Source organism: Taeniopygia guttata, chromosome 35 (genome assembly GCF_048771995.1).
Source record: "Taeniopygia guttata chromosome 35, bTaeGut7.mat, whole genome shotgun sequence".
Lineage (NCBI taxonomy): Eukaryota > Metazoa > Chordata > Aves > Passeriformes > Estrildidae > Taeniopygia > Taeniopygia guttata.
The window spans coordinates 3644904-3668837 of record NC_133060.1 but is presented as its reverse complement, the minus strand read 5'-3'; the positions used below and the strand labels follow the sequence as shown (position 1 = coordinate 3668837).

At 49.5% G+C, this 23934-nt stretch overlaps 2 protein-coding genes across 2 annotated transcripts; one reads left to right on the top strand and one right to left on the bottom strand.

The window, feature by feature from the left end:
* The first annotated feature begins 333 nt into the window (after positions 1-333).
* LOC140681367 (uncharacterized) lies at positions 334-8551 on the top strand. Its single transcript, XM_072921026.1, has 8 exons — positions 334-576; positions 955-1102; positions 2093-2256; positions 3173-3415; positions 3914-4054; positions 5274-5324; positions 6832-6920; positions 7437-8551. The coding sequence occupies exons 1-8, from the start codon at positions 334-336 to the stop codon at positions 7594-7596; spliced, it is 1239 nt and encodes a 412-aa protein (XP_072777127.1). The 3' UTR covers positions 7597-8551.
* A 6326-nt stretch (positions 8552-14877) lies between these two features.
* On the bottom strand, positions 14878-16322 carry LOC140681395 (TOG array regulator of axonemal microtubules protein 2-like). Its single transcript, XM_072921189.1, has 2 exons — positions 16171-16322; positions 14878-15292 (listed from the first exon to the last, which is right to left on the bottom strand). The coding sequence occupies exons 1-2, from the start codon at positions 16241-16243 to the stop codon at positions 15057-15059; spliced, it is 309 nt and encodes a 102-aa protein (XP_072777290.1). The 5' UTR covers positions 16244-16322; the 3' UTR covers positions 14878-15056.
* Between the last annotated feature and the right edge of the window lie 7612 nt (positions 16323-23934).

Below are 23934 nucleotides of genomic sequence, written 5' to 3'. Positions count from 1 at the left end.
GGTCCCAGCGAGCTTTGGAGGGAGCGGCTCAGTGCTCCCTGTCCTGTTGGAGAAGCGGTGGCAGTGCGGTGAAGGTGCCATAGACTGGAACAGGGGAAACATCCCCCTGCAGCTCAATGGCATCGTGATGTCCCCGCAAGCCGAGGCACAGCTGGCATGTTCTTCTGGAGCACCACGTGCAGCTGGGAACACCATCCTGGAGCTGGCTGCTGGCGGGGCAAAGCCTTTTGGCTTTGGCTGCAGCCCCTTCCTGGAGGACACACTCTGAGCCCCGATGAAATCAAGATGAGTCCCCAGCCAGTGCAGGGGCAGGGGATGCTCGTGCTTCCAGGCATGGCAGGGCCCGGCCTGGCCGTGCTCGTGCTTCCAGGCATGGCAGGGCTCGGCCAGGCCGTGCTGGTGCTTCCAGGCATGGCGGGACTCGGCCTGGCTGTGCTCGTGCTTCCAGGCGTGGCGGGGCTCGGCCTGGCTGTGCTCGTGCTTCCAGGCATGGCGGGGCTCGGCCTGGCCACGCGTCGCAGGTTCCCCACTCAGCAGCGCTGGGGAATATTAATTTTTCCCCTGGCCGCCAAGCTGGTTTTGTTGGGACAGGGGACGGATGTTGTGGAAGGGGAGCCAGCTCCTGGCCTTGCTGACAGCTTCTGCCAGCCAGCCCGGCACGGGCTGGGGCGGGGGCAGCCAGCCTGACAAAAGCATTTATCCATGTGGGTGCGGGCAGCAGAGGGGGACGGGTTTGGAAGCCGTGCCCCAGCTGGTCTGCAGGCCCCTGAGGAAGGGGTGCGTTTACGGGCAGGAATGGTGGGGTTTTTCCACACCCATGGACAGGTTTAATTCCTGCATGGAGTGGCCAGACCCTCCTCAGGCCCATGAAACACTGACAGGCTTTGGTGCTTTTTCTTGTTTCCAGGTCTTGTTTTGAATTGACTTTCATGTAATTGTTCCTTGTTTTCCCAGGAAGATTACACCTGGTGCCCAGACCATCCATGGAGCGTGTCCAGTGCCAGCGCTACCCTAGGGGTCACGGTCTGTGGGGACATCCCCCTCAAGAAGGACGAGGACCTCGTGCGGTATCGGCTCCTCTCCTGGCAGCAGGTCTGCAGAGGTGGGTACCCGGCTCCACAGCTCGGCTGGCAGAAGGGCTTCGGGCAAAGGGCAGCAGGCACACGGGCATCCCACCCTTGCAGCTGCTGAGGAGGCTGCTGTGCTGTGCTTAAGCGGAGGAGATGGAATGTGGCCTGCCATGCTGCCCTTCTCTAGAAACGGAGAATGGGTCAGGAGGTTTGGGCTCTGAGCACAGCCAGCAGCCTGGCCCGGGCACAGGCCATGGTGGGACAGGGGCACAGGAGCCTTCTGTGACTGACCGTGGCTCTGTGGTTTCTCTCCGCAGGCTGCCAGCTCCTCATGCCATGGAAACGGCCCCGCTCGGCCTGCCAGTCTGGGAGGGCTGGAGGGTGGTGGGTGCTCATTTGCTGTCAAAAATAAATTGTGTTTTTTGTCATTGTCATCATCAGAGCATTTCTTTCATCCTTTTCTAAGCTTTTGGCCTCACTTCCTCCAGGGTAATCTTTTTGTGTCCTTCCTCAGCCACTTGATGGCATTTGGCGGGGGGGTTAAGCAATGTGAAAAGTTCAACAACAGCTCCAGTTGCCAACTGCAGCAGCCCCTTCAGGAGCCCTGAGCTACCAGCGAGGTCCACATGTGCCTTGCAAAGGGGAGTGGTTTGCAGCGATGGGATTGTTGCCCTACTGCAAAAGCTGGGAAGAGATCAGAAGTGGCAAAATGCCATTTTGGCTCAACCCCCACCCAGTTCTTTATCTTTTCCCTCTGCTCGGTGATAGGTAGACAGGGTTGGACTCCAGCGAGGTTCAAGTTCTTGGTGCTCCCTGGCATCAAAGGGATCAAGTAAACTCTTGTATGCAGTGACTGCAATAGCGCTACTGAAGGAAATAAGGGAATGTCGTGAGATGGGGAATCCCTCTTGTCTCCTTTGTCTCCCCAGGAGCCCCTTTGGAAAGGGAAATGCCCACACGGGTTTATCCGACTCCTTCCCAGCCAGCCTTTCCCTCACTCCCGGGTCTCATTTGCTCCGCAGGATTCACCAGCTTGCTCAGTTCCGAGGAGCTCTCAGAGGAGAAAACGCTGCCTGGTGTGGGGCTGCCTGATCCCTGTCTCATCTTGATTCCATTTGCCCCCTCCCTGCCCCATCCAAGAGACCGAAGGATCCCCCACAACCCCACGGCCCTGCAGCAGATCCCGGCACGTTTCCTGCTCCTCTCCTTGGGGGCCCTGGGAGGCTCCAGAGCCCTCCCTGTGTGCGGGACAGCTGCTGCAGCACCGCTGCGCCCGCGTGCCAGCAGCGCCACAGGAGCAGCTGCGCCAGTTCCGAGTCTGAAGCGGAATCCTCAGCGCACACAGATGACAGCTGGCACTTCAGGGGCTGGCAGGAGAAGCTAAACCCATCTACTCGCTGCCTTCCCAGCCATGGCCACGCTGATGCAATTGGAAGAGTTGCCCCTGCCCAGGAAGCTCTCAGGTCGAAGAGAGGAGCAAAAGCCACGGGTTTCTGAGGTGTTAGCTGCCACTGCCTCAGGTTTTCCTCCCAATTCCTAAGGGGTTTTGACTATTTTTACCATTTCAACACTTTCTGTGAAGAATGCATATTTTATGATTGGCTTTTTACAAATGTTACAATGAATATTATATGTGTAATGTTAGAAAGTTATGCTGTATTAATTCTCTTAAGTAGTGTGTTAAATAGAGTTTTAGGTTACAACATAATGTTTAAATCGAAACTCTGCATGTAGTATTTTTTTACTAGCTCAAGCAAGAGATGAGATAATCAAGAAACTCTTCACACAGAGATGGCAGTGACTTGTGGCCCATAAAGAGTTACAACCTCCTTATCGGAAAAGACAAACATTCTTCCACCTTCTCTCAGTCTTTATGGAAGCACCAGGATTAAAGGATAGAAGTTGACAAAATCCAGAAGAGTTCTTAATTTGCAAGGAATTTAGGCATCATGTATGAGATATATGAATATGCAACAGGCTACTGCTATTGCTTTTAAGGTTATTCCTTTGTTCACAAAGCATGCTTTTCATGACCTAGCGTCCGAGAGCATCTGGATGTCCGTAATTCTTTGCTTTTGATTGTCTTGTTCTTGTTCCCAAAGGACAGCAGTCTTGGTAGAAGTGGGAATTTGCCTGTGACCTGTTGTAATCTGTTTTCTCCCTGGTGCCCAGAGCTGAAGAGGTCCCTGTACGCGTTGTTCTCACAGTTTGGTCATGTGGTCGACATTGTGGCTTTAAAGACCATGAAGATGAGAGGACAGGCATTTGTTATATTTAAAGAACTTGGATCATCCACCAATGCCTTGAGACAGCTACAAGGCTTTCCATTTTATGGGAAACCAATGGTAAGTTGTTTTTTAAGATACTTGCCTTTTCTGTTTAAGAAGTTTGGGTTTTGCTGAATTTACATTTCTGCAGAGATCTGAGAAATCACTGTCAAATTTTAACTCCCTTTAAAATGGGACTGAAAACTCCGTTTTAATAGACGCTAGTTCTGATTTTCTCAGATGTCCTCTGTGTAGCTCAAATGAATCTCTCTGTAGGTGTTACCTTGACAGATGTTAAAAAGATGTTAGATAAATGGAGTTCCAATTTCAATGAACTAAAGTTAGTAATTTCCATATTAGGGTTTTTTTTAGACTTCTGTACTTGTGTTCAGAAAAAACTGAGAATTGTTTATTTCATAAGTGTACCTACATTTTATAACAATGTTTTAATATAAAAGGTTTCTGCAAAAAAAAAGGGTGTCAATACACAGTTAATGTGCATGGTGCAAAATGTTCAGTATCATTGACTGCAGAATATACTCTGTTTTTATTTTTTTAATTTTTTCTTTTGAAAAGCATATTCAGTATGCAAAAACAGACTCTGATATCATCTCTGAAATGCGTGGGACTTTTGCTGATAAGGAAAAAAGAAAGGAAAAGAAGAAAGCCAAAACTCTGGAACAGTCAGCAAATGCACCAAATAAAAAAGTTATCCAGGTAAGCTGCTTCTCTGTTCAGAACAAAAACCAACCAAAAAACCCTAAATAAACAAACAACCCCCCCCCCCAAAAAAAAAAAGCACCAAAGAAAACCACAAAAAAACACACACAAAAGCTATTCTAAAGAATTTTTTAGGATTTGATGTTGTCTTTTGTTAGTTTTCAATTCCCTCAATTGGGGTCTGTTGACTATCTGGAGCTCTTGAGCATTTACTAGAAGTAGAAGGAGAGGGGGCTGGTTATATAGTCCTTGCTGTTCATTCTTTTTTCTCGTTTGTTATTACCACATAAAAGTAAAGATGTAGGGCAAAGGTACAACAAACCCAAGTAGAAACTAGCCTCTTAAGAAAAGGAAAAAAAAAAGGAGAGTGTGCTTATCTTTAGTACTGGCTTCAAGTGCTCAACCACCTTCTCTCTTCAGTGTTTTAATTCCATGTTGCCTAATAAGGACAGAAGAATGGTAAATGAGAACAAGACAATTAATTTACCTCAGATATTAGATGTTCCATGTTAGATTAACAGGAGTTAGGTTGGAATTTATCTCCTCTAAGGGTTGGCGTGCATAAAATAACAACATTTAGTAGGTTTTGTGCTGGAGTATAGCAGAAAACATCAAGGCACCTGACCAGATCCTGTTAGTTTATATACTGGACATGATATCCTTTACTATGGAATGTCCCTTTGGCCCGTTCTGGTCAGCTCTCCTGGCTCCCTCCTGGCTTCTGGTGCACCTACTCACTAGCAGAGTGTGGGGAACAGGAAAGTCCTTGATACAAACAAGCACTACTTATCAACAACCAAAACATCAGTTTGTTATTAGTGTTGCTCTCATACTAAATTCAAAAACACTGTACTAAGAAGAAAATTAATTCTGTCCCAGGTGAAACCAGGATACCTGTCCAGGCCTTCATTTTCAAAACTATTTCCTCCTTATCTATTAACTGAGATTTTGTAACGTGGAGAAATACTTGACTCAGCCATTACATTGATCAGGTAGTACTGATGTTATTTCTTTTGATTGCCTGGTTTTGAAGCTATGCAAAATTCACACAATTTGTTCCCTTTGGGAAGTATCTCATAGGCACCAAATGTTCCTTGGATTGCAGCTCACTAAAACCTTTAACATATGTCTTGAATTATAGAGAAACATAGTGATATGTACCTAATTTATTTCTAATGGAATACCTTTGTAAAACTATTTTGTACTTATTTGCTAGGGAGCAACACAGAATTCAGCCAGTGCCCCAAGGACTACACCACAGAATCAGGTAATGTTTTTTATTACTAAAAGCACTAATGTTTTTAATTATTCTCTATGAATAATAATTTGTTACACATGGAAACTTGAGGATATATTTTACAGCTTTGTTTTTGTCCTATGAAACATTGTCTAACAGCTACATGACAGTAAACAAACAAAACAAATCCCTTTTCTACTGTATCTGGTTGACAGGAAATGAGAATCTGCAGTTTCTCATTACTATACAGAAAACAGCACTATTACCAAATCATACTGGATTCTTAAATTTGGACTGTGCTTAGTATCAATTGAAGGATTCTTAATTCTTTTTTTCATTGCTAATAAGTTCCCTTTAACTTACTTTATTCTAGCAGCAGATAAAGAAAAGGAAGACAACAGAGGATGCCAAAATAGCTGCCTAAAAGCTTTATCTCAGGAATCTGGGGGTTCTCTGCTCACTTTTTCTTTTTTCTCACAAGTGCCTTATTTTCCAAAGTATTGTGTGGAGATGTAGGAACAACTCCCTACGCTTCATTCATCTTGTCTGCTCAGTGACTTTCTAAAAGATTCATGTTAGAAGTGAAAGTGGTAAAGAGCCAGGATTTGCAGGAGAGCAAGTACCATGGAAGAATATCTTTGCCTGCCCTGCCCCACATCTTTCTGGAGTACTGCCATTGCACACATAATCAACAGGGGAAAAGGTCTTGCTCCCTGGATTTTCAGGCACAATATATGTATGTCAGTTTGCATCAAAGCACAACACTGAGTATTTGGGTATTTCTTTGAACTTCAGAAGTTTATTTTCTAATGGCGCTACTTGGAATATTTCCATCAGTAAAAGGAGATTGTTCTGCTTAGGCTTTTTATTTGGCACTGCTTTGACAATGTTTAAAGTTGGGGTGTCCAGTTTATTTTTATATTTATAATGTACTTGTTGAGTTGAAGATTCCAGTATCAGCAAATAACTACTCAGCCTTGTCTGTGGTGGGTGGCAACAAATTCGTATTAGCAGGCAAATCTGTTACAAGACTAAAGCTCTAAATCTAAAGTGGTTTCTAATTAAGACATTTTAATTGAGCTCTGTAATAAAACCATGTGGATTTTGTAGGTTTTGATTGATACTCGGTATTTTGGTTGTACTGCAGGTAAACAGGGCTTGGCTTCCCACTGTGAGTCCTTCATGCATTCCACCACTGCCTTACAGGTGTCTTGAATAGCACTGCAGCCACTACTGTGGCACCTGGGTGCAGAGAGTGCTGCAGTGTCAGCTCTTGACTAGTTGAGTGTAAGTGTGACATCTAAGACAGTATGGTATTGTGATTTTTGTGGAAGAACCTCTCCAAATTAATGTATCCATGTAAAAGAATGAAGGGGCTCTGTCTGCATCTTGATAAAAGTGTGGTGAAACCCAGATAAAATGTTATGAGCAAAACTAAAGAAATGCGAGTCTTGGTTCAAATACTCATGCAGACAGATGGAAAGGAACTGGATGCAAATATGTATAGTTTTTTGAGCTTTGATTTCTGTTGTTGCAGGTGCCTGATAACCCACCAAACTATATCCTTTTCCTTAATAATTTGCCTGAGGAAACAAATGAGATGATGCTGTCCATGTTATTTAATCAGTAAGTTTTGAATAGAAATGATTTCTCCTTTTAATTCTTCTGTAACCTGTACGTGTTTTCTCAGTTGGCAAGCTCACTTTTTAGAAATAAGGGTTTGTTCTGAAGCGATTTCAATTGTTCGTCTTACTGGCGAGGTTACAGATGTCAGTTCTGATGACTTGGTTCAGAAAGCAAATCTGATTTTTTTCATAGCTGGCTTTGATTGTGAAATTTATCTGCTATCAATTTGCACTGGATTTAAGCTGGTTACTGTAATACTAAAGTCCATAGGACAGCAGGGAGCAGTTCTAAGACTAGTTTGATTGCTTCTGTGTGTGTACAGCTCTGATTAAACTGCTTCCACATAATATTCCTTAATTGAAGCATAGTTCTAAGGATAGAACATGTAAAACCCTTCAATTTAAATCTTTCATTAGCAATAACAATTGTGCTAGTAGATGCTTCTGATAAGGAGCTACTGAAGAGAGATGTATATTGAGCTAAGAAGTATTTTTTGACTCTCACCTTATTTTAAAGGTTTCCTGGATTCAAAGAAGTACGCTTAGTGCCGGGGCGCCAAGACATCGCATTCGTGGAGTTTGAAAACGAGAACCAAGCAGGGGCTGCTCGAGACGCTCTCCAGGGATTCAAGATCCGTCCATCTCATGCCATGAAAATCACCTATGCAAAGAAATAACTATATGCTCCTGTAAAGGAGTTCTGTGGATAGGTGGGTTTTTTTTTTAAAACATTGCTACTCTGGTCAGTCAGCATGCTTGCTATTCTCTGCAGAAAAAAAAAGACTCAAATAGAATTGCCACAATGACCAGGGGACATGTAAAATTTCCACACATCACCCGGATAACGATCTTTTCTGTTGAAATACTAATTTTTAAAAAATAAAATATAATTATGCTGGTTTTGAGCCATGTTTTTTCCTCAAGTCTGTCTCATTATTGATTAACCTTGCAGGGCTTTATTCAGTTTAAGAACTTTTAAAGTGAACCTTATTTCTCAGAAGTGAGTGCTAAAAATAGCTTTCTTTCCAGAGCAAAAGTATGATCAGGGATGCTGAATGCCAGCATATTCAGAATAAATAGAGCATTCACCCTCATTCTCAAGGGAAAGTCCTGAGAGGAAACATAAAAGTTTCAGGTTTTTAGCCAGGCTTTTCCAAAATAAATGTCCTAATGCTTCTGGGTTTCTCAGGTTTGATTGACTTTATTTTTTCTTACTTGTTAAAAACTTAATAGGTTTTGTGTGACGTGAAATACATTGGATGCAGTGAAGTAATCAGATACCGTATTGTACCTGATTACTCCCTAATGATTTGTTCCATTGCATCTGTCTGCTATTGTCCCTGTAGGTCCTTTTTGTAGACAGGAGCAGGGAAATCTCTGCCACTGAGGGTTTTTGGTCCATGGAAGATTGTGCTTGTCAGTGAGCATTTGTGAAAATTAAGGACTGGAGGACTAAGAAGGATGTAATTTCATTTGCTTCTTACCAGGGTCTGACTTAATTTTCATTCTCAGACTTTGCTTGAAGTATGATTAAGACTATGGACAGCTCTAGGAGGGCTTAGAGTGTTTAAAGAATACAGTTGCTGATTAAAATGTTAATACAGAATGGCTTTGGCAGGGGATTCAGCTTTATGAGTTGTGTCTGAGGTTTTCCCCCTGCCTCCAGCTCCTCTGGTGGGATGCAGTGTTGCCACAGCCCATACCTGTTAGCCCGGTGTGTTTGTCCAGTTTTCTGCCTCTTCCATAAAAGATGGGGATTGCTGGACCTGGTACACACTCAGCAAGTGCTGCAGCAAAGAAAAGTGACAAAAAGTGTTTATTTGATGACTTTATTTTTGTGTCTCGGATCAATGTGTCCTCTCACAACTGGAATTTTTATGGAGAAGCTTACCAGCAAGAAGCTGTGTCCTGATGATGACTGTGTCTGTAAGTAAATTTGCTTTAACTTTGAAGACAAAATAGTTTTAAAAATAATGCTGGGGGTGAAGGCAAAACTACTTTGCTTGTTTATCTCTGTCATATATTTTTCTTGTCAACTGGCTATGTAGAATGTCACATGCAGTTTTACCAAAAAATGGGATTCTTAAAGGGACATTTTTCACTTAAGTGAAAAGTGTAAGGAGGGATTCTAACTTTCAGTGCTGAAATTGCTTCTAAAGCTGTTATTTTGGTTACTGGAAAACAGAAAAATGCACAGAACAAATTCTTGAAAACTTTAACTGTTTCAAGATAACCTACTTTTATATGTAGGAATAGTTTTACTACAAGGTCACGTGTATTTATATTTCTGTTAAAGTATGTATGTATTTGAATGCATCTACCTCATTTTTTTGTTGCTTTTTTTTCCCCCAGACACCAATTCCCTTGCCAGAGCAGAAGAGGATTATAATGCTTCAGACTGCAGTTTCATTAATATTAAGAAGGGCCAGTGAATTTCTGTTCATTCAAAACTAATGAATGAAGAAGACTCTGGGGAATTCTGGGCTGCAAGTGTAAGAGTTGATTCTTGTGAATATGAACAAACTAGAAGTAGATTAACACACATTGCTGTCAAGAAATGGTTGCAAATGCTGAGCTGTTGTGGGGCTTAAAGCAGCAACTTAGTTTTAAAAGTGAATGTTTAAACTGGTTGAGAAGGCTTGAAGGGCTTTAATATTTTTCTTTTTTTAATCAATAGCTATATGGTAATTATGAACTGAACCTTTACAGAATGGCTCAACAGTTTATTTCTGTGGCTGTTTATGAAAACAGTGGAGGATAAATCTTTTATCACAGGGGCCTTTAAAGTCTTAAATTTAAGGGAAGCAAATATAAAAACTGGCTATGTTTACAAAAAAAAATCCAGATCAACTATAAGCAGTATTCATTTACTCAAAAAAATGTATGCCTAGATCAGAACTTCTGTCAATGGTTTGTTTCATGTGCCAGCTGATTAGAGCCTAGGGGATGTAAACCACATTAAGAACACTACTGGTAACTCCTTTTGGCTAAGTGATAAACCAGCTCAAAGCAGATGAGGATTGTTTTAAGGTATCTCATTATACACCTCCTTGCTTGAAAGTTTATGGAGAACAGTATGAAAACTATATGGGGACAGTTGGTTATTTCCCTAGCAGTTCAGTGTCAGAACAACATGTCTATCAAGAGGCAAGTCAGCCTGTCCCTACAAGGGTGAGGAATTTACAAAGGCCCAGCTGGCTACATAATTATATAAGGATATTCTCAGTTCATTCAGAGAGAAAGGAGAGGTTTCTGCCAGACTAGGGCCTGGGAAAGAGTTTCAAAGGAATGTAAATAATTTTCTGTCTCTCTTGTTGTTCACATTGTTTATAGATATGTTCTGCCACCGTGTGCCATTCAGCACGCACCAGTGGTGTGAGATGTTTTTACTTGAAGACCAATGAAATTGGTCTGCAGGATGTTCTCTATAAAAAGAGCGATGTATTTGAAATACAGTTGTTGAGTTCAGTTCTTTCAGCCTTCTGACTTGGAGTTTCTCTGTTCCTGTCCTGTCTCAACAGCGACAATTATACTTGGTTATGTAATACTAATATGCTGTAAAATTAAATCATTATTTTGGCAGTTGATTGTAGCATATCACAGGTGCTTAGGAATCCAATCTTTGGGCCTTTATAGAGGCAAATAACCTCAATAAAATTCCTAGCATAACCTCTGATATAGCAGACATTGTAAATGTTGCAATGACCTTTAAGGTCATGCAAGTTTTGCCCAAAGCTTTGTTTTTTAGATATTAGAGCCTGGATACTGTGCTGTAAAATTTGGTGTACTAGTGCACCTTTGTTGCTATAGGACACGAGAAAGCACAACGCGAGCCACTTGCCACTTTGCAAGGTAAAAGAGAAAGTTTATTTTCTGACTCCAACTTTCATACTTTTCCAAAGGTGACAGTGGATTGGAGAGTGAATGGGCCACCTCTCCAAAGACATTGGACAAACTACTAGTACATCAAGTTTCTCCACTCCCAGGAAGGAATTCAAAACAATATGTTATTTATAGAAACTGTGTGGGAAAGTTTTCCAATAGAATGTAAACTCAGAAGGCTTTAGAAAAACTTAAGAATCAGGGCGACACACTTTCCTTTAGTTGTATCTGTAGATAGACACTGTCATACAGAACTTGTGATTACTGTAAGACCATGCTTGCTTTCTCATTACAAAGCTAATGGTGTGTCAGAAAATTGAGTCACAAGGCTTTTGGAAACACATGATTCTGTGAATAGGTAGGCTGCATTTCTGAAAGAATGGTTGTCCCTGCACAATAGTGCATTTCACTCCAAAAAATAATAATTTTCCTGAATATCTGAAATACTTCACAGATGAGTGGAAGAGGAAGGTCCTTTCTCAGAGGCCAGCATGGTTTGGCTTACAACTAACAACTTTCTGTGCTTGAAACCAAATTGAATGTTAGATTTAAAGTACTTGCCTTCATCCATCCTCAATATTTTTAGTTATATGCTGCTTTGCAGCATATGACAAAATACAGTTAGCTTTTCCATCTTGAGATTATATCTGGAGTCTTCCATCCTAGGTCCAGATAATTAGATGGGTTTCATTAACACAGAGGAAATAAGTGAAAGGAAGACTTCTGTGTCATGTTAATCCTTTTGTGTCCTTTCCCAGCCACAGATAGCACTTGGCAGGGGGGTTAAAGCAATGTGAAAGATGCAGCACCAGCTCCAGTTGCAGGCCCATGGACATGAATGAACGCCAGCCCTTTCCCATGGGAAACAACACTCACCCCCCAGTTTCCTGATGTCAGTTTGTAAGAGGCATTTGGCACTGCCAGGGCAGCTCGAGTTGTAGGTGGTGGCAGGTTGGGTCTGGGAGACATCCTGCACCATTTGGAATTTGAGGAGTGCACTTGGCTCCTTGACTCCTCATTGTGTCACCACACGCAGGAGCCCAGAGCTCCTGCAGAAACCATCACAGCGCTCAGTGGGAGCAGACTTGTGTCCAGTCCTCACACAGAGCTGTGGTGTCCAGCATCCGCCTCATTGGAACGAGGAACTGTTCCAGCCTTTTAGAAGGACCGAAAGAGGCTTGGCCTTCAGATGAGCTCCTTCCCAGCTCTTGATTTGCTGCCCTGGGTAAGCTGCTGCTTGTGGCAACACTTGTTTTACAGCTGACAGCCCTCTCTGCTGGCCAGCAGCCATTGCAGGAGCTTCTGCTAGTGACATTGAAGCTTTCAGATAATCCTAAGGAAAGCTCAGGGCAAAACCTGTCAAAAGAACATTGCCAGGGTGATGCTTTTAACATTAAATCTTTCCTCTGTGCTCCATGCCATGCACAGTAAATATTTGAGGAAGCAAATTTGCTGCTCTAGAAATTCTTCAAAACAGTAATTAAACCACAACAGAACACAATTTTTGGATGTGACAGGATTCTCATTTTAATTCATTGTGCAGAAAACTTCAGGAGCACTGCTTGTGAGCTGGGTGTCTAACCTAAGTGACCTTGCCACCAAGAATTTAGAAAAGTGGGGAGAAATTGAATCACTACCACAAGGATCTGCATTGTGATTCTCCCCCAGGCCTGAGGACATGACCCACTTCCACTGGGCCGTGGCTTTTTACCCTACATCCAAACTTCATGTTTCAGATTGTGGTGGTGAATCTCCCCAGCCTTGTCAGGCCACACAGTGATTTGAGAAAGGCTTGTCAGGCCTCGGCCTTGCTGAACAGCCCCTGGACCCAGCTCCTCTGGAGCTTTTCAGAAACATTGAGTGCTCCAGGAACTTGTGCTGTCTAACGAGATCCTGGGCTGTTCTGTGAACAGCCTTGGAAACCACTTTTCTGGCCTCAGTGGCACGACATCCTTCTTCTCCCACTTTCAAAGGCAGGCTGCTGACCCAAAGTGCAGCCATGGTGAAGCATTTTATTTTATAATCAGCGCTCCAAAAGGAGGCCCTTGGAGCTCTCCTGGAGCACAGCGGCTGCCAGCAGCAGCCTCCCTCTGCGTGGGGCCTCTCAGAGCCAGCGAGCTCGCAGGTTTGCTGCTCTGGCAGGATCACCCATCAACAATGGATCCTGGGCCAACAGCCCCACTCCTGGAGGCTCCAGCTGACCTGGAGTTAAGCTTGAGTGCTGTTAAGCTTTTAGGTGGTATTCCTTTGGATCCTTGCTCTTTCTGTCCCCTTCTCAAATGCACACAAACACACACACAAACACACACACACACACACACACACACACGTATAGTTCTCAGTACATTTCTTGTTTGATTGACTGTATTTTATTTGTTACTTTTTTTCCTTGTTGTGCCTTAATCGACTAGTAAGTAATAGTGTGAGTGCTGCCATTGAATTTTGCTGAGCTGTTGCTCAATATTCAATCTGGCTTTTACTGAACCTTGCCAAAGAATTTATAAGCAATCTCGGACACTTGTTTGTAACAAGCCTTGGGAGCATGAGGTGCAGGGTTGACACTGGAAAGCAGGAGAGTCATTCCAAAGTGACGAGTGTAACTGTTCATTTTATTACTCTTCTATTTATTTCACTCTAATAAGACAAGCCAAGCTTTTATTGGAGGTAGAATGTGTGTGGGATGTACTACAGTATTATCCTATAACTGTGGTCTGAATGGCACCCAGGCTGGAGTGTAAAAAGATTTGAGGAACCCTTGTCACTTGTTATTGGACTCACAGTCCAATCATCCTTCTGCAAACAGGTTGCAAACAACACAGTTGGACTGCTGTCCTGGGTAAATATACATACAGATGATTTTTCCAAAGCAGTGCATCTTTTCTCATGTCCTCTTCATACCTATGAAATTGTGATTAAAAACACCCGTGAGCCAGATCTGTGTCACGTTGCAAAGGAGCAAAGCTTTGGGCACACTCCTCTTGATTTCTTTGCTCAGGCCTTTTTGTGAGCACAGAATACATCTACATGGAAAACTTTTGACTATACAGGATCTTGTGGGTCCATTGTCCCCCAGACATGTCAATGGGTGGCTGAGTTGTAATGTCAAATGACAAAGAGCAGCACAAATGACACAAAGAAAACGTATCAAAAGAGGAAGAGGAGAGGCCCAGTGATGAAAGGATGTGGTGAGACACTGGCACATCGAGTGAGCTGCACTCCCATAACCTCTAGGCTAGATAGGTCTGGGTCTCACATTCTCCGCTTGGCTTATTTAAATTTTATTTATTTATTTCCTTTTTTTAAAATCATAAGAATAAAATATATACACTTAAAAATATGTCATAAAATTTCAAGATACAATCAAAATACATTTAATCAAAACTACATCTAAATATCAGAACATTTGTATATCTGTATCTATGAAGACTAATGCATAAATCCTATTCTTCAACTACTCTTCAGGCAGGCGGCAGCTTCTTCCTGAGCTTGGAGGGATGAGAGCTCTTCTGGATGGGAAGCAAGGACTTTGCGGGTAAGAGACAATCAGAAGTGTCCAGAGAAAACCTCTTGGTAAGAGGATAGCCAGTCAGGCCTGCAAAGTGAAGACACAAAGTTTTAACAGATGCCACAATGCAAACCTAAAGCAGCTTGAGCTCTAGATTTCATGGGACACATTTCCTGCCAACTTCTAAACAGCTGCACAGGGAAACATGTTCCTGCTGGCAGACACTTGAGACAGGCCAGGGGAAACCCTGACCCACTTGCACAGGGCTGCCACAGGAACAGCCTGGCCTCTGGGCTGCCCTGGGACAGCAGGAGCCCAGAGCCCTGTGCTTCCCAGGAATGGCTCAGCTGCACATGCACCCTCCTGCTCCTCTCCCTGCCCCACGGCTGAGCAGCCCTACAGCTCCAGGGGCACTGGGAGCACAGCTCATTGCAGGGCACATGGGGGCACAGCTGTTCCCTGGCAATGTGCACAGGCTCTCTGGGCTGCCGCAGGACCCTTTCTCCCTCCAGAGAGCGGCCCAGCTCCCCCCTCACCTCTGTGTGAGGCTGATCCATGCTCAGCCTTCACCTTGTCTTCAGTCTGGAGTTTCTTCAGGCCCCCCATGTCATGACTAGGAAGGGCGATGGAGAGAGCGGGGGCCGATGCACACCCTTCCTTAGTGTTTTGTCATTTTTGGCACAGCTAAGAAGTCAAATCCGGAGGTGTCCAACTCAGCACTTGGTCATCTTCCTGGAGAACATCCTGCCTTCACCAGTACAAAATGTTGGAGAGGTTCTCCCGCATGTGTGGAGGCTTGCTGGCTGCACATTTCTTCAGCTTGTTGCCCATCGCCTCGTAGAGGGCCAGGGCAAGCTTGGTGGCCACAGTGCGGATGTTGGCACTGCGGACAGGCAGCGCTTTGTTGTCCAGGAAGGACCAGAGCACGGGCAGGGCATAGCGCTGGACGACTTCAGGGCTCCTGGCATAAACCCACTCCACGAGCTCTGCCGGGAGAGAGACACAGGTTCTTACCCACCAACATTAATGCAAACAAGGATCTACCTCTGCTTTTGCTTCTTGGAAGCCTCTCTGGCTAAGATCAGTGAAATAGCACATGGAGCCCCATGATCCAGAAACGGGCAAAGCAGCTGGTGGTCCTTGAAACAGAACCACCAACCCCTCAGGACTAATTTCTCCAACCAGAGCCTTGTACCTGTGGCAGACTTTGTACCTTTACTAAATTATTTCACAATCTGTTTCTGCATGAACAATGACTGAAATGTCAAATTGCATTTTATTCCCATTAAGGAGTTGTCTAAACCCACACTGAAGATTTGGAAATGCACCATAGAGAGGCAATTGAAAGATTTCTAGTAAAAGGGGTGACTCCATGTCTGTGACTTTGATTTCAAGTGCCAAAAGTCTAATCTGACTCTTCCCTTTGCTCAGTGACACACAGCAAAGGGCAGTATTAGAACACACTTCAAAGCTCCAGCCCACCAGAGATGGCTGCTGCTCGAAGGCTGGATTAGAAACATCAGTGACTAGCTGGTGTCTTTGGCAGAATGTTTTTGTAGCTCCCAACACAGAGCTGTTTCAAACTTCAGCGTGTCTTAATTACCCAGACCCCACTGCCGTAGCATTTGGGCATCTCCACATTTAAATGGCATTTCCTCTCCCAGTGTTAATGGCATTTTTTCTTATAATGTCCACTGAAATACGGGCATAGAGAGAGAAAAATGCTACACAGCAGATTGAAATTTAACCAAAACACAAGTATTTTTCTCACATTGTTTCTGAAATCTCTCTGCTCATTTTCTGAACTGAACTATATCAAACACAGACAAAAATTTACTACCAGCAGTATATTTGGAGGCGATACCTGCGATACACTCTGCGACATCCAGCAGAGCTTGGCCACTCAGTTGGCTCCATTGGTGGCTGAACTCTTTCATCAGTGATACTTTATCTACAAGTGAAACACATGTTTTTGCTCACTCTTCTGAGGTCATAGGAGAAAGGACAGTGAGGAGGGAAAGGGCAGGAGCAACTCCATTTTATACAAGAAAGTAAATTTTTGCTGATTTTTGAACCCTTTTCATCTTTCCTTACAGCCTACTTGGCAGGGTTTAAAATCCCAAAAGAAAAGCTCTCCTTTCACATTTGTAAATCCAAGCTTGTCTTCTGTACCAGGAGCTTTGTTAAAACATTTCACATCAGGGATCTCAAGAGGTCAGTCACATGTAAGCAGTGAAAAGGGTTTGTATCCCACAGCAAAAAGGAAGAACCCCATCCTTGGGACACAGAAAGGCGCTGACTCAGGCAGTTCCTGAGTCACAGAGCAGCTGAGGTGGAGAAAGTGGAAATGCCCCTTGGAGACCACTTCAGCAGGGGACAGGGGGCACAGCCTGTCCCCCTGGCCCAGCAGCAGGGGACAGGGGGCACGGCCTGTCCCCCTGGCCCAGCAGCAGGGGACAGGGGGCACGGCCTGTCCCCCTGGCCCAGCAGCAGCCCCGTGCCCTGCCCAAGGCGCTCCCAGCAGGGGCTGGGCCCCAGAGGCAGGGGGAGACCCCAGTCCCGGGGCAGCGTTTCTGCCCCGTCCCCTGTCCAGCCCAGCCTGCCCCGTGTGCGCAGTGACCGCTGGCAGGGGCTGCACTGGACACTGTGACCTGCTGGGGACACTGAGAGCTGCCCCGCTGTGACACTGCCAATAAACATGTTGAGCTAAGACAAAGATGGGGACATGGGGGGGATCTTGCAGGGGATGTGGGGGATGCTGGGTTTGAGGGACTTGAGGGTTCCTGGGAGGGACCTGGGAGTTGCTCAGGGCTTTGGGCACCCCAGGCTGAGCGGCTCCAGTTGCACTGGGAGACCCTGGTGGAGGTTCTGGGCAGCTGGTCAAGGACCCCCTGCCCTGGAACTGTCCCCATGTGCCCCCATCCCAACGCCTCGTCCCCCTGCAGTGGCTGCCCCATTCCTTACTCCCCTTCCATACTCCCCTTGCCCCTGCCTGTTCCCATGTCCCCCCTGTCCCGTTCCTGTCCTGCTCCCACACCAATCTGGACCCCATTCTTGATCCCTGTTCAGTATTCCCTGTCCCTGTCCCCATTCCCAGTCCTATTCCCTGTCCCCATTCCTGGTCCCTGTCCCCATTCCCTGTCTCTGTCACCACTCCCAGTCCCTATCTCCTTTCCCATTCCCCATTCCCTGTCTCTGTCACCAAAAGCACAAGGAAACATGACAGTGTTTCGGTGGATTCTCTTTGTCCTGTGAAGTTGAGTAGCTGTTGGTGTTTCTGTGCTGCTGCTAATCCCTTCCATGAAAAAATCATTCCGGGAAGGAGCAACAACATCTGACACGCACCAAGTGTTGCCACCAGTTGCTCCAGGTGCTGCTACCAACAGCCCCTGTAGGACGGAGCACAGCCCCCAGTGCACACCAAAAGCCAGGGAATCTCAGGAAAACGGGAAACTGGACAAGACAAACACAGATCTGAACCAATGTGGTTAATCAAACGTTCTCCATTTATTTGAGATAAGATGGTAGTTTATATAAGCTTCTACATAGTTTACAGAAACAAAGGCACTCTGATTGCTAGGCTAACAATGTTTACCTTTTCCTTAAAGTGGCTTGAGCCTTACACTATAAACGTATACTAATTCACACCCAGACAGCCCAGTGGTCCCCGTCACAACTTAATACTATTTCTATCTGCGCCACAAGCTCTGAATTTCTAACTGCGTCAGAGGCTTGAAGGCCTCACAAGGCCCAAATCTGAGGCCTAGACTGGAGTAGCTCAAATCTCATAACTCATGTCCTCTTTCTCTGAAAAATGCTGCAACACACACCAGCTTTGGCTGCCCTCTGGCAGAGAAGCCCTTTTGGGGCACAGGTTTCTGGGGCAGCAGACGGGCACCGGTGCTGCCAGGGCTCGGGGGAACTCTGCTTCGGCGGGGACTGTGCCTCAGCGGCTGATGTCAGCGCTCCCCGGGCCCCAGGCTCAGAGCAGCATTCCTGCCCTGGCCCACACGTTCCTGGTCTGTGTCACACGGCCGTGCTTAGGATGGCCACCATGTGGGACGTGTCCCGAGGAGGCCGTGCCAGCTTCTGTGCAAGGCCCCGTGCCCTTCCCGCTGCGGCTGCGTCGGCAGCTGCGGGGGCTCCTGCTGCTCTGAGCCCGCAGAGCAGGGCAGCGTTTGCTGATGGTCTGAGCCGTTCCTAAAGATCCTGTTGGGCTGTCTGACACAGCTGGGGCAAGGCATTCCTTCCAACCTGGGCCACTCTGGGGGGCTGGGGGTGGCCCCAGGGCAGGTGGCAGAGTGTGCAAGGGCCCTTTGTGACACGCTGCAGCATGGTCACCGTGGAATGGAACGGGACAGGGTATCCAAGGGCCCTTTGTGACACGGTGCAGCATGGTCACCGTGGAATGGAACGGGACAGGGTATCCAAGGGCCCTTTGTGACATGCTGTGGCATAGGTGTTGGAAGTGACAAGGCCACTCCACAGTGCTCTGTGCACGCGACGAGACAGGACGGAGAGAGCGGTGCGGTAAGGAGCCTTGGCACAGACACTCGTTCCTTGCTGACTTGGAGCTTTCCCGAGGTATTACTCCTGCAGGTGACCTTGTGGCCAGACCAGAGCACTTGGTGACCTCTGGCCTTCCCAAGGCATCTCTTCTGCAGCTGCCCTCGAGGGCAGACTGTGGCATTTGCTTTGCACAGTCCTTGACAGGAGTCTCCTGTCCTTGTGGCTGGAGCCCCCAAGACCAGAGTGCAGGACTCGCTGTCCTGTAGCCTTGCCAAGACTTCACTCTTGCAGGTGCCCTCAAGGCACGACTGCAGCACTTGCTGACTCGGACCTTTTCCTTTTCACCTTCTGCAAGTAGCCATGAATCCAGGCAGTGACGCAGAGCACAGACCTGCGAGCGTGCCCAAGCTGGCCTGGGGGAAGGAGGAGAAAGAAGGCCCTCGAGCTGCCCCAGCACAGCAGTCTGAAGAGGTGGAGCAGTTCCAGCCACTGCAGAAGGGTGAGTGGCAGAGCTGGGCCACAGGGCTGGTGCCTGCAGCCAGCTTGGCCCCATGCCATGCCATGCCATGCCATGCCATGCCATGCCATGCCATGCCATGCCATGCCATGCCATGCCATGCCATGCCATGCCATGCCATGCCATGCCATGCCATGCCATGCCATGCCATGCCATGCCATGCCATGCCATCCCATCCCATCCCATCCCATCCCATCCCATCCCATCCCATCCCATCCCATCCCATCCCATCCCATCCCATCCCATCCCATCCCATCCCATCCCATCCCATCCCATCCCCTGGGGCCATGCCCATGGACAGGATGGAATAGGGGCCGGGCAGACACCCCACAGCCGTGCTCCATGCCCTGGGGCGGCGCGGGGCTGTCCCTGCCTGGGCAGCGCAGGGCTGGGCTGTGTTCTCCGGCCTCTCCCGCAGCCCCTCAGCTCGGGCTGCGCTCGCTCTTTGCCAGGTGCAGCCGTGCAGCGCACACGAGAGCAGGAACGCACCCGTGGCCGCTTCCGCAGAACAGCGCAGGTACCTGCAGCCATCCCCACCTGGGCTGGGCCTGCTGGCACTGCTCAGCCCAGCACTGTGCTCGGAGCACTCCATGCAACATCCCGGGCTTCTTGCCCTTCTGCTGCAGATGGTTTGCAAATTCATGAAGAGGATTCGGGAGGAAGAGAGCAGCGTCGTGGGCACTGTGGTCAGAGCGTACTCTCCCATCTTCAAAACCAAGACCAGTGCTGCCCTGCTGGATATGCTTGTGGAGGAGGGTCCTTCCAGCCCAAAGCAAGTGAGCAGCCTGTGGCCTGGCTTTTCTCCTCCCAGCAGTTGCGTGGCCTCCCAAGCCACGCCGGCTGGTCCCTGGAAGCCTTTGAGGCCATGGCAGTGTGGTGGCAAGGGAAGCACTTCTCTGGGGCAGCTGGGCACATTCCTTCCTCTGGCAGCTTTCCAAGTCTCCCCTGCCTTCTCCAGGTGCCCGCCATGGTGAGGTACATCCACCAGTGGCTGGTGGCCAATGAGTTTCCTGAGTACAATCTGTACAGGCCCCTTCTGGATCTGACAGAGGCACAGCCCTGTGACGTGGTGATGGCTCTCCTGCGTGTGGCCCCAGTGTGTGACAGGTACGGGGCCCACGTGTCCACAAGGCTCAGCAGCCCTTCACCCTGTACAGCCTGTCCCAGGTGTCTGACCAACAGAGAATTCCAGGGCCCTCTGGCTGCTCCCTTTGCCAGCCCTGGCCCCTGCCAGCCCCGCAGCGTGCTGCCATGCTTCCCCCCTGCCCCTCAGGGGCCAGTCCCCACAGGGCTGGGCTGCCTGCGTGCTGCCAGTGAGGGGCAGTGGGCAGAGGCAGGGCTGGCAGAGCAGCTCAGCTCCCCGCTGCCACCCAGGCCACGCTGCTGTGTCCCAGACCCCTCTGAGACAGAGCTCTGACCCCACAGAGCTGCTTTGGCCATGTGGAAGAGCATCATGTGCTCGCCCAGGACTGCAGAGCCGGCCATGCTCGTACTCCTCGATGTTCTGGGGAGCTGGCCAGAGCACAGCACGTGCACCTCCGATGGGGACCACACGGCTGTCCTTGCCCTGGCTGTGAGTTTCTGTTTTTGCTGGCCCCAAGGCCACCCCTCCAGCAGCTCTCCATCCTCCCTCCCCCACGGCGTCTCCCTGCCTCAGGCGCTGGGCTGAAACCTGGCCTCGGGGCAGCTTCAGGGCCACCAGGCCCGGTGCTCCCCCTTCGGTGCTCCCCCTGCCTCTCTCCGGGCCTCTCCCTCCCGTACTGGGCCCTGCCACACGGACACCTCGGCACTGAGCGCTGTCTCGGGCTGCTCTGTCCTTTGCAGGCAACCGTGGTGATGTGGAAGATCCTCCAGCTGCCCTGTGTGCCACATGTAGTCACCGTGTGTTTCCCCTGCCTCTTTGTGCATCTGCTCTTCCAAGTGCTCTTCAGCACCAAAGAGATGCCAGAGGAGGTCGATACCTTCTGGGAGGGATGCCAGCAGCAACACGGCCTTGCCACCAACCCCAGCAGGTGCTCCATGCCAGTCCTCCTGTCCTTGCCACATCCCTGGGCAGGGGCCAGTGCCCCCAGCGTGACCTGGGCTTTGCTCTGCGCACAGCTTTGCAGAGCAGACCCTGAAGGCCCTGCTCTGCCGACTGCACTATGAGGATGTGGTGGTGGCCATGGAAGACAAGGGTGGCTGGGACACACTGCTCTGTGCTGACACCCACCACTGTGCTGTGGGCGTGCTGGCCAGGTGAGACCCCCTGCTCCCCAGCTGTCCCTGGCATGTGTGCCCTGTGCCCCAGGTGCCCCACACAGTCCCTGTGGCCGTGGGCCAGAAGGCCTTGTCACCAAGGGACAGCCAAGGAGGCTGCAAAAGGCTGGGAGAGGAGCGTGCCCAAGGGCAGCAACCTCCCAGAGGGCTCAGCTGCCCCTTGCAGGGTGCTGGAGAAAGGCCAGACCTCTGGGAGGCAGTCCTGGGAGAGGTTTGCCCCCGCTGGCTCAGGGTTTGGCTCCTATTTCCTCCTGTCAGAGAAATGCGCCGCGCATCCGAAGCCGTGTGTTCCGCGATTGCATTCCAGCTGCTCGGGCTGCTCAGCAAAGACACGCCATGCCGGGATTTGGCCGCCCTGGCGTTCCTTGTGGAGGTGAGCCTGAAGGCCAGCGCTGCCTCGCTCAGCTGCCTCCCGGCTCTCTGCCCTCTCTTGGCCGCAGTGCCTGGGACGGAGCCCGCGCCCTGTGCTGCTGCCTGGGCCCGGCCCTGTGCGGTTCTGGGCTCCCGCCGGCCGCTCCCCCGTCACTGCCCTGTGCCTTTCAGGGCCTGGAGCGCCTGAACCTGAGTGAATGCCGTGACAGCGTCCTGGAGTTCTTGTCAAAGAACCTGCAGAGCGAGTGCAGGGGGAGGCGTCGCTTGGCACTCAGAGGCCTCGTGGTGCTCGGCACCACCAGTGTCTCGGTGAGAAGAGCGCAGGGGCTGAAGCCGTGCTGCCAGCGTGGGGCTGGGGAAGGCAGTCCCTGGGGCTCGGCTGGCCTTGGGGCACTGAGGCAGCTGCTGCCAGCTCTCCTGCCTCCTGCTGCAGCTGCCCGAGTGCTTTGGCACAGGCCATTGGCCCCTGGGCCCTCTGGCAGCAGGATGGTGTTTCACACACTTGTGTTCCACAAGTAGATGGCCAGAAGGATGTGGAGCCTGCATGAAAGGCTCGTGGAGCTCCTGCAGGAAAATGACGGCGTCATGCTCAGGATGACCGCGGTTCTCCTCAGAGCTGTATTTCTCTGCAAAGAGGCCCCAGTGACCAGCACCCTCGCCCTGCAGCTGGCTGAGGCGCTCCTGCCACTCTTTGACAACGTAAGGCTCTGCGCCTCCAGCCACGGCCAGCGGGTGCTACCCGCACACTTTGTGCCCTGTGCACTTACAGGCTGTGCCCAGCTGGGCCTGAAGCAGCTGACGCTGAGGTCTTTCTTCCTTCCTTTCATACAGGAGGATAGTCAGGTGCAGTTGAGCTCCATGTTTATCTTCCAAAACATGCTGGATCGTTTTCCGGAAGAGGAAAAAAAGGCCCTGAAGGCACACATGCGCCAGAGCCTGCTGCCACTCTCCTTCCACTGTCATGATGAGAACCAGCGAGTGGCAGAGGTGAGGACTCGGCAGCTGCTGCTGTTCCCTGGCAGGGGCTGGGCTGCCCCTGCCCTGGCACCTCGCAGGCTGCAGCCTCCTCCAGGCCTTGGCACAGGGACGGGTCCTGCGCCCTGGGCTATGGGGCCATCTCCGCGTCTCTGCTGCTCTCCAGGCTTCTCAGGAAACGCTGCTTTGTGCGGCCGAGTTCCTGAAGCAGAGGGATCTCGAAAAGCTGCTGAAGAACCAGAAGCCGTGGAAGTTCACCGAGTGCCTGGTAAGGAGGGCCGGGAAGCCGCAGCCCCAGCCTGGAGAAGCCCCCTGAGCGCGGTGCTCGGTGTGCGGGCTGGCAGCTGTGCCCCTGCCCGCTGCTGCAGCCCGAGGCCGCGCGGGCTCTGCTCCAGGCTCCTGCGGCCCGAGCCGGGTGCCCATGGAGCCCCGGCCCGGCGGGGCTGCGGGGCCAACCCTTCCCTCCTGCCGCTCTCTGCAGCTGGCAGAGGACAGCAGCAGCGTGGCCGAGCACCTGCGCCGGGCCCTGCCCTACCTGCAGAGCCCACAGGAGCCCCTGCGAGAGGCGCCGTCAGGTTCATGGGTGAGCCACGAGCCGGGCCAGGAGGCCGTGTGGGCACAGGGCTGGCAGCGCCGCTGGCAGGGAGCTGTGCCGCCGGGCCTGACAGGCTCTGTGTTCCCAGGGACGGCCGGGCGGTACCTGAGGGGGAGGAAGGAAGAGCTCCAGCTCATCTCTGAGGGTGAGTGAGGGCAGCGGGCTGCCAGCGGGGGCTGGCGGGGAGCTGCGAGCCCTGCCCCGGCTGCGGAGGGCTCTGCTCCCTGTGCGGACCAGGGCCGGCGTGGGCAGAGCACACAGAGGTTTCAGGGCACCTGGGAGTTTCCTGGCCAGCAGCTTCGGGCTGATCCAGCTGGTCCCTGCTCCCTGCTGGCCATGGCCAGAGCCGGCTGGGATGGCCCTGGCACAGAGTCCCCTCGGGTCCCCTCAGATGTGGGAAC